Source organism: Anoplophora glabripennis, unplaced genomic scaffold (assembly GCF_000390285.2).
Source record: "Anoplophora glabripennis isolate ALB-LARVAE unplaced genomic scaffold, Agla_2.0 scaffold617, whole genome shotgun sequence".
NCBI lineage: Eukaryota > Metazoa > Arthropoda > Insecta > Coleoptera > Cerambycidae > Anoplophora > Anoplophora glabripennis.
Genome location: NW_019416694.1, coordinates 242,004 through 253,077, shown reverse-complemented (window position 1 = coordinate 253,077; position 11,074 = coordinate 242,004). Strand labels below are relative to the sequence as shown.

Genomic DNA, 11,074 nt, shown 5'->3' with positions numbered 1-11,074 from the left:
TAACCTTAAATTTAAATGCCTTATTTATTTCTTTTTTCAACAAAGAATGGTAAACGAATTTCGCGATATTTATACTTTGGCGATACAGGCGTCAGAAGAATGAAAACAACAAAACCAAAATTATAAACTATGCTGCTGCGCGGGATATAAAAGTTGTAACTGAAGAAACCAGAATAAGAGCATCCTGTTTTAAATGGCATATTTGTGTGCTCGAGTACGAAATATAATCTTTTTTTACATACTTAATATAAATGTTTGGGCTTTCAGTTTATTTACAAAAACTTAATTTACTTATCACTTAATTCATGTAAATCTTGTTTAATCTATTATACAGTACTGCAATTATTGTGAAAATTGTACTGAAACAGATTTTATACTTATAGATCAGGGCGGATCTGTTTTGAGATGGATGTGAGAGGGGCAAGCATTTTTTTCTGGATTACCTTCAGTACAACTCACATAATAAAAGTGTAGATCCCTAGATTTGGGCGAGGTCCGGAACATTTTCAAAATTGCAAAAATGTTTAAAAAATTCAAAAAAATACCTATTTTATCGGAGTTTTTTACTTATATCTTGGAACCTATGCATTTTGGAAAAATATTGAAGATGAAAAAAAATTTTAGAATTGAATTTTGTACAATATTTAAAAATATTTAAATTTTTGGTTAATTATTTTAAAATGTTTTAATTACTCCGAGGGCATTCTAATTTTGGTAAAAAAACTATATAGTATAATAAAACAACACACCAAATTTCATTAAAATCGGTTAGATAGTTTTCGCAAAATAATTTTTTGAAAAAATATTTGAAAATTTTTTTTCGAATTTTCAAAATTTTGCACAGCCTCAAATAATGCATCTAGATACTTGAAAATTTTTTCACATAGAAAAGACCGCTCAACCTTTCAAATGGATTTTGAAAAATTGAAATCGGTTGATTAGGACGGCCACAGTCAATTTTTAAAGTTAACACTCTTTTTTTATTTTTAAACAATTAGATTTATTTTTCAAAAATTATAATTTTAAAGGACTCGGAAAAACGCTTACTTTAAAAAAAAAGTTAAATTCCGTTTATTTGTTCTCGAGATATAAGCGGTCAAAGTTTATCGGCATTTACCGTTAATTTATAAACAATTTAGTAATAATCTTTGATCCAGTGGCTTCGTTTTTCCGAGTTTAAGCTGAAAAAAGTTGTCATATCCATAAGATATCGGCAACATAGATAAATCAGCGGAAAAGCTGTCGCCCGCATGCGCGAAAAGTGACTCAAAACACGAAAACTGGGGGAGGGGGGCTTTCCGAGTACTTTAAAATTATAATTTTTGAAAAATACTAAATTGTAAATTAATAAATGTAATCTAATTGTTTAAAAATAAAAGAAAAGGGTGTTAACTTTAAAAATTTACTGTGGCCGTCCTAATCAACCGAATTAAAATTTTCAAAAACCATTTGAAAGGTTGAGCGTCATTTTCTATGTGAAAAAATATTCAAGTATCTAGATGCTTTATTTGAGGCGTTGCAACAGTTTGAAAATTATAAAAATTTTTTTCAAACATATTTTCAAAAAATTATTTTGCGAAAACTATCTAACCGATTTTAATGAAATTTGGTGTGTTATTTTATTATAATATAAAGTTTTTTTTTACCAAAATTAGAATGCCCTTGGAGCACTTAAAACATTTTAACAAATTATTCAAAAAACTTTTTTGCCTTGTTCCATCAATTATTGCTATTTTGCAACATCGGTAATAAATTTAAACATTTTTAGCTTGCAGTATATTGTGCAAAATTCAATTCTAAAACTTTTTTCCATTCAATATTCTTCCAAACTGCATAGGTTCCAAGATATAATTAAAAAACTAAGATAAAATAGGTATTTTTTTAAATTTTTTAAACATTTTTGCAATTTTGAAAATGTTTCGGACCTCGCTCAGATTATGTGAGTTGTACTGAAGGTATTCCAGTAAAAATTAGCTTGCCCCCTCTTACATTCAAGAAGTGGGATATTTCGACAGACCCGCCCTGGTCTATTATCTAATAATAATATTTCACTTAATCAAAAGAGGATTAAGAAAAAACGTAATTAGAGTTGACGAAGTGTTTGGGTAATTAATATGTGAAAATGTTGGTGCTAACTATTACATAATCATTTATCGCTAATAATATTTTTAACTAAGGAAAAAAACTAATGCAAAATACAGTGCGGAACATCAAAATGGAATAAATTCAGTATATCAATTATTGTGAGTATTTATAAAAAATCCCGCGATACGTCGATTTTGGATTTTGAAATGACATAGTGCAATATAAAAATTTCATTTCTAAATTCAACCCTCTTTGAGTGGTAGTTGCAAGCCTTAAATTTTTAAATGGGAAGTAGAGTAGTACTTCATTTGAAAAGTCGTTCCATTTTCTATTAAAAAATGCTATGGTTTAAAAATTTTGGAGTTGCAAGGGGATTGAATTTAGGAATAAATTCAAAATTAACATGTGTCGGAAAATTTATAAATTGAGATACTGAATTTATTATATTTGGTTGTTCTGCACTGTATATGCGCAACATTGTGCCAAACTCAAACAAACCAAACAAACATTATAGTCCTCATTTTTGAGACACTAGGTGTTAAATTTGTCCAAATATCTTCTGAAAAGAGGAAACATTGAAATATATATATAAATAGCAGTGTACAAAATCTATATAAATAGCATTCATTGTTAAAAAGAAAGCTCGTTTCAAACCAGTGAAGTAGAAATGGGGTGTGCTAGTTACGATTACGCTAAAAATTATTATTTAAATAATTCTAAACTTATAAGTGTATCACATTTTGAAATTCCTGACTATGCTAGATCATTTTCGTCAACATAAAATTTGCATTTCAAAATAACGAGAAAAACATTTCTTTCCAGAGACATGCTTCTACGTCACTGGTTTTTGACTTCAGCCTGGATACCATTTTATTCACGTATTCGGCATAGTTATATTCTTTTCAAATTGAAATACAATATTTTTATGTCAAACTAAAAATCAATGATAGTTAATTTTACAGTTTTTTAACATTTATATAAATAAATCATGATTTTTTTACGTTGTACGAATAGTATTTATTTTAACTATTGTCACTATAAAGTAAACTGTCGTTATAGAAACATTGGTTAGCATTGTTAAAATACATATAGTTATTACTGGTGTATGTAGTAAATCCAAGATAAATACTAGATAAACTTTTTAAAAAATCATAATCCACAAGAAAATCAATTTTTGCAATTCGTAATGGAGGTAATAGAAACATTAATTTAATTTAGTCTAATTTGTAATAAAACATTGGCCCAGTGGTAATAGAAGTACTAATATTAGATATATAGTATCTGAAAAATTAATTATTTATAATGAAATATAACTTTCTAAAAAAATTAGATGTTTCCCAGCATTCAAAAATAGGAAAAGGACATAATAGCTATATTAATATTGTAAGATTATAAATTTGTTTCCATTAAACATTAATTTTTTAAACTATTTTGTTTTTCTCTTAGTTTAATATCAAACAGTCTGACTTGTTCTAAAAATATGTCGGTATTTGGAATTATTCTATAGAGGTAATAAATTAGTTTCTGCACTCCAAAGAAATCAAGATCAATATTCAATGAATATGAAGCGTATTGTTGGTTGCATATCCATTAACGGTTACAATGGAAAATATATATGACTTGTTGAAAATTATATATGTAAGCTATTTTGCAAAACCATATTTAAATGTGCAATTCAAATTCATAGAAAGATATTCTACTTACTTTAATGGTGGCAAATCCAAAGTATTTACACAAGTAAAGTAAATTAGAATACAAAGTACATAATAAAATCAAAACACATTAAAAATTAATATATATACCTACAAAATCTGTAAAATATAAAATATACAAAAAAAACATAGTTAAATATATAATTAAAAAAGAATAAAGTAGAAAAACAGATAAATTGTTGGGAAGAATTCTTGTGGGCTACAAAATACCTTATTCAACTCCTTTATCCTGTATTTTAAGTTTTTGCAATTTAAATCTTTAAATGTTTTTAATTCTATACCCAATAAAAACTAGCTATTAATAAGTAGAATTATTTCTGGTAAATTGATAATGAATCTCATTTCCCATATTATGAGGCCAAGAACTGATTATTGTGGTACTCTTGCGTTGACAATGAGACATGTAGTATTATTATCAATGATCTCTAATCTAACTCGTAATTAAAATATAAGATACCTACCTATACTGATAAGTAATACCTACCTACTATTCTGTATTTAATTCAAGATATAATATATTTAAAATATATTTATTAATCTACCTAAATATACCTGTATGTATACGATACTTTTGATTTATATACGTACAAATAAAACTAAATTATTTTTTTTAGAATGACATACAAGATGTAAATAAAAATTTGGCTACACTTTATTAGCGGTTTCTACATCATAAATTCACCAAAAAAACCTTCTTATAGACATGTTTCCGAAAATGTTTTATTTTCGAGGTACAGGGTGTTAAAGATTTCAAAAAAATTGTATTTATTTAAATTACAGGCAAACATGTAACGATTTTGTTAGTTTTTTGGTTATTCACAAATAAATCTATATTCCACAGAACTTTTACATATAGGGGCTTAGTTTTGCGGTGGACTTAGTAGCAATTCTGGCTTGTTATTATTTTGCCTCATGTTCTAAATTGGACTCACTATTATTGTAGAAAAGTGGAAGGCTTTCAGAAAAGGATTCTTGCTACATAATGGTAATGGTAAAATGTTTATGCTATGTATATTTAGGTAATTAGTAAAAATATCTTGATAAGTATTAAATTAATTTTTAATATTGCCAATAATAATTAAAGCAATTCGTCATACATGAATAAAATAAAATATTATTTATACGGTTTCCTTCATCTGTTTTTGAAATAAAACAGATATTTTCATCAATTTTGCTGATTCGGATATGACGTTTGTAGAACCTTTTTTAATTTGTGAAGTGCAATCGCTCATTAAAAGCAAATCAACTGTACAAAGAATATATTTGTCGACATCTGTTCAGTTTAGGTGAAAACGATAGACACCTAGAACAGATAACTATGGTAAGAGTAGTATGGCTTAAAATTCACTCCATAGATGGCAGTCCTAGTCCTGCAATGTTGCCAGTTTAATCCACTACATAGGTATTGTATTTTTTTTCCTTCTTGAATGTATGATAATTAAAATAATTGTTTTTACGTTCATACTGATTTTTACTTGCTTAATAAAATACCTACTAATTAATGACATGACAAAAATTGAGTTCAATACATGACAACGCCGCACAATAAACTTCGATCTTATGCCCATGATGTGTTTACCTATTTTTGTAAACAAGTAAAATAGAAGTACGTGTATAACCTGCAAGACTGTGCCGTACATCCTAAGTGTTAAACCCAAATTATCAGTGTGCCAAAGACAAATAAAAAATGTGGCTGCTATCAGTACCTAGAATTAATAGTTGGTTAACCTTTTCTTGTATAGTGGGGTTAGGGTTGTCCCTTTATGCTTATACGGTAGAACTGCAGTTGGAAATGGATGAAAAATATCAACCCATGTGCGATTTGAATCCTCATGTCAGCTGTTCGAAGGCTTTTTCTTCCGAGTAAGTACGAGTACAATAGATCATCACTTTATCCACACAATCCATACATCATACCCGAGATCATACCCTATTGTTACCGATTGTATAAAATTTTCTTCCAACATCCATTTTGTTTTTAATAAATGATCTTAGTTGTATAAGAGTTACGACCGCTCATTAATTATTAAACATAACATTTGTATTAAGATTTCGACACAGGTACATTATACATATTCTTGGATATATCGTAATATTGTTGGTTGCCTAATAGACGACTCTGGTGCAAGCCAATTTTTTTGAAAAATCATATTGCAATTGCAGATGTAGGTACTCTTTTCGTCTAGTGCGATAATGAAATCTGTGGGTTTCACTGAAACCGTTAGAATCACTTTTTCCCTGCTTATAGGTTATAATCATTTACCTACATATTGGCACTTATCCCTTTCTTACACCAGGGTCTGCAAATGTTGCAAGATGCACGAAAATATTTAATGCTAAATTTTTTTTATAAAACATCGGTATATATTTCCGTAGATTCCGTAGAAATTTTACGTAGATTTCAAAAATCGAAAAATATATAAGAAGTTGGTTCCATTTAAAAAATTTAAATTTGTACTGTAACCGGAAATATTGCGTACGCCACTGGATTTTCACAAAAAAAAACTCCATAGCAGACTATTACTAAAATCAAATATTTGCACAAACAAAAATTTTAATGTGGGGCATTATAAAAAGTGGTCGAAATTTAAAAAATGCCCTATATCTCTTAAACAAGTCAGTTGTTATTGGGCTTTCTCCAATCAACTTTCCTTCAAATCGCACTGGCGACATTTAAACCACTTCTATTTTTTCAGAGAATACGAAGAACGTGAAAAGAATTTAAAAAATTAATAAAATTAATATTTGTGCCAAAAGGAACAGTCAAGGATTATTTTTTGGCAACTAATTTTGCCTAACCAAAATTTCACACTGAAAAAAGCAAATAAATGAGAAATTAGATCACTATATCACAAAGATAATATAAAAAAGCGGAAATTGAGAAATAAAAAATTTGCTATCACGCTTGGAAAAACGGCTCCGCCAAAATACTGGAGAAGAAAAATAATATCATTAAGAGTAAAGTAAGAGAGACCGCGATGATTTTATTAAAAGATGAAAGATATGTGTGAAATGTGAAATTTTAGGTTGGACAAAACTTGTTTCATAAAAATACCTTTGACTGATCCTTTTGGACAAAAGTTTATTTTATTAAATCTTTTACAAATAGTAAAATACTCAAAGAAATAGAGAAAAATTAAAATGTTAGAATAAAATAACTTCAGACAATACAATAACCCCTCCCCCATTTCCCCAGAAAGTGTTGATTTGGCCTACACTGTACATGTATGTTTCAAAGATATATGCTCCAAAAGTAAACTAGAAAATATTAATACTAAGAAAGACATCAACGCTTCCATTGCAGCATTTTAAAATTTATTAAACTAATTGATTACTTTGTAGTTCATTTCCGATATTCCAATATCGATGATACACCTAAAATAGGAAAAATAAATAGTAATATTGCCTAGATAGGTTTTTGCCTAAGTATTAATCATCTCTCATTTTTCTTTATCATTTTATTATACTCTATTTTAATTTGGCTTCTTTAAAAGTGCGTACCCATTATATTTTTTTCAGATATGGAAAGGGATTTGGAATATTTGGGAAAGGCTCCGTACTTCATAAACCCAATAGTCTCTTTGGACTAATGTTCTACAGTATGATTGCCACTTTAGGTAAGTAATGAATAAATCTTGTTTAGGATCAAACAAAAAAAAACATTTCAATAACATTTAGTTTTGTCTATGGCTAAATATTTGTGTTTTTGCTTTAAGTATTTGTTTTAAAATATTTGTACACATGCAATAGACTTTAAGTCAGCGATGGCAGTCACTAAAAACGGACAAAATGAAAGTCATTCATAAGTGGTCAGTTACATTCGAAAATGACCATTGAAGTCAACATTTTATAATTGTCAGTAATAATTTTTCTTTCATAAATATTATCAAAGGTAATATTTCGTGTGAGAGTTATTTTAAATATTTTCAAATAAGGGATAAAAAGCTATGCGAAATGCAATTTTTGCAAAACCCGGTATATAGGACATGCAATCAGAATGAGAAGGCAGTTCTTATATTATAAAGTAAAAAAAAAATGTTTAATAATATGTAATTAAAAGAAACATAATCGAAAATTTGAAACTGAACGATGAATGTACAAAAACGACCACAAACGAACACATTCTTCGGTAAGTGACCTATTTTTAAATAACCGTCATTTAGCCAACAGTACTTTAAATTTTAATTGTTAATTGTTATTGTGTCTAAATTTTTGAGTCAACAGAACCATCCAGCAAATTGACTTATCATGTATTTAGAATTTTAAACGGAATTTTATTATAAAAAAAAAACAAAAAAGGGGCATAAAAAATCATAATAAAATACTTAATTATTATTTTTGGGATAATTCGTATATTTAAATACTACATGTAGGTATTCATAAAATAATTGTGTTATTTTTTTCGAGGATTGCGTACTATTGCAACAATTGTACCAAGACAATTAGAATCCGAACAATAGTAAAACCAGCTGTGCTAATCCTATCACTTTTACCGTAAGGATCTAATGACGTCAATAATTAATTGCTATCCAATGTTACACATCAATGTCTCAAGGAAAGGACATCTAATTTGCATTGATTTAAAGTTGTGACATATTTCGACGTCAAGTGTTGGCGATCCAAGTCCTGTTTCCCAACTTAATTTTCATATTATTTCTTATAATAGATATTTTTGCAACAAATACGTAAACAGTTTTTTAAAGAGCGACTACGAGATATATTACTATATGTATATTAAATTATAAGTAGGGCTGTCAGAATTGAGCCGCGGGACATAGGCGTACGCATTAAATATTAAAAAGCAACAAATTAAATTGTCTACAATGCACCACCATAAACACTAACGGATAGGAATTTATTACGCAACAGCGCACGATAACAAAGTATACTATACATATACTACTACTATAACTAATGTGATGTGAACGTGCATTCTGAGGCAGCGGCTTACGCATGTCTCGGTTGATCCACTTGGCACGCCATTGGATTGCGGTTCTCTCTGACAGCCTTACTTATAAGCTATTGGTATAATAGGCACTACACTAAAACGAAAACAAATCATTTTATCCTCCAGTGCCTAAAAAGGGATAAAACAGTAACATATTGCCACATAAGCGCACACCGAAAAGAAAACAAAATTTAAAAATACGCATCACTATATCATGCATTTTAATTGAAGATTCTTTCAAGAAGAGGATAAATACATTTCTTAAGTGATATTTCTGCAGATGGAGGTAAAAAATGCGTTTTCTTTGTCTGGTGCTAATATGTAATCTATGGTGTTGGCAGAAAATGAATTATGAAAAAAAAAATAGTTTATTCTCTGGAAGAATGGGACATGTTACGAGGTGTGGAAAGGAAATAACCGAACTTAATTTTTTTAATTTTTTTATTAATTTTATACATTATTGGTATTGTCTCCTTCAAAGTACTCCCCTCCCTATTGACAGCTTCATTTAAAATGGCCTTTAAAGTGTGTGACGAATTTGCTTTGCTGTCATAAATAGTTTGAAAACGCCGTCCTTTCAACAATAATGATTTTAAGTTCGGAAATAAGAAAAAATCGCAAGGAGCCAGGTCTGACGGGTAAGGAGGGTTGCAAAACTCCTTGGTAGTACACACGGTTCACTGTTTCACCTTGAGGCAAGAAATCAAAATGCACAATTTCATTGAAGTCAAAAACAACAGTGAAGGTCATTTTGTCATTGGACTGAGACTGACGTGGTTTATTGGAGCGTGGAGATCCTTTGCTAATCCATTGTAATGATTAAACTTTCGTTTTCCGTTGTGATCCTTTGAATGAATGTTTCATCATCAATGGATTATTCAAGGAATTGCCACGATTTTCTTTCCGTTGTTCGGTCATCAAAAGAGGAACAAATTTTGCTGCAACTCGATGCATGTTCAATTTTCCAATCAATTCATGGCATGACCCAACTGAGATGCTAACCTTTTCTGCAATTTCCTAGAGAGTTAGTCGGCAATTTGCACATACCAGATCTTTGACTTTCTGAACGTGGGAGTCATCACTTGAAGTCGCCATTCGTAACATTGCGTACGATCCAAATCATCATCTCCGTAAGCTCGTTTCAAAAGTTGCAACGTTTCCGTGAAAGTTTGCTCCAATTTCACGCAAAATTTTACGTTGCACCGTCGTTCTAGAAAATTTTCAAAAATCGTCACTAACACTTAAACACGTTGCGCTCAAATAATAATATCACGAAAACTAAATGAGATATCATCAGTCCAAGACCATGTGGTTACATAGGAGGTTATGCGCAACGCAACGCTGCCAACCGTGTATTACTAAATATCTCCATTACCGCTTAATTCAAAAGGTTCGGTTATTTTCTGAACAGACCCCGTACTATGTAGATATCTGAATTAAATTTATATTATATTCACGTCTCAGTCATTATATTATTGAATATTTTAACAATTTGTAAGACCTCGATGACTAGATGGCATCTAATACGACCGATGTCAGTGACAAATTAAAAATATCGACATTTTACCTTTACCTCGTACTAATGTGTAAAATATTTACTTTACAGGCTAGGGGAAAATGTATTGCATCTAATATATATTTTTTTCTTTTCAGCACAATCCAATTCCCGATATACAGTCCTCTTCTCCTTGGTGGCTATAGCACTCTCGAATATATTATCCCTGTATTTCGCATACATCCTCTACTTCATACTGTACGATCTGTGCATAGTTTGCGTGTCCATTTACGTCGTAAACGTGATCAACTTAATACTGATCCAGTTGAAAATCAAACTTCTAAGAACGATAGAGGAAAACGAAGAAGAGGAAGAAGAAAAGAAGAACAAGTGAACGCGTGGGGATGAACCAAACCAACTATTCTTATTGAGATTGTGACTGATTTATATATTTTTTAGATGTGACTTATCTTTTGTTACAAATTTACTGTTGCTGTTTATAGTGGAAGTATAAGAATAAATGTATATTTGATGTTTTTACCGGTAGTATATTTTTCCGTTATTTTTCACACCGATGTGTTAAAATATTTACTCAATAATAAAAATTAAAAAAAAAATTGCAGCTAGCGTCGTGATGGCTGGATCTCCATAGTTAAATTATAATGAAGGCGACTTAACAATTCGCTTTAATATGGTTGGATATTTATTTGCGTCAAGGAAAGGAGCGATTATGGTAAACAGGAGGGTAATGTATCCATTCACCTTGTTATACCTCATTTAATCCCTCCCCATCTGTTTAAATATTAAAATCTTGTCCTTCTTGATATGCATACT

At 29.7% G+C, this 11,074-nt stretch overlaps 1 protein-coding gene across 1 annotated transcript; it reads left to right on the top strand.

Moving 5' to 3' along the window:
- Positions 1-5,338: 5,338 nt before the first annotated feature.
- Positions 5,339-10,780, top strand: LOC108912240 (vitamin K epoxide reductase complex subunit 1-like protein 1). The gene is made up of 3 exons (XM_018717420.1): positions 5,339-5,660; positions 7,317-7,414; positions 10,399-10,780. Exons 1-3 carry the CDS (start codon positions 5,485-5,487, stop codon positions 10,632-10,634), a joined length of 510 nt encoding a protein of 169 aa, XP_018572936.1. The 5' UTR covers positions 5,339-5,484; the 3' UTR covers positions 10,635-10,780.
- Positions 10,781-11,074: the final 294 nt, after the last annotated feature.

Coding starts and splice junctions, on each gene's coding strand:
- LOC108912240 (XM_018717420.1), top strand. CDS start 5,485: ATGTGGCTGCTATCAGTACCTAGAATTAATAGTTGGTTAACCTTTTCT. Junction 5,661..7,316: donor TCGAAGGCTTTTTCTTCCGA/GTAAGTACGAGT, acceptor TATTTTTTTCAG/ATATGGAAAGGGATTTGGAA. Junction 7,415..10,398: donor CAGTATGATTGCCACTTTAG/GTAAGTAATGAA, acceptor TTTTCTTTTCAG/CACAATCCAATTCCCGATAT.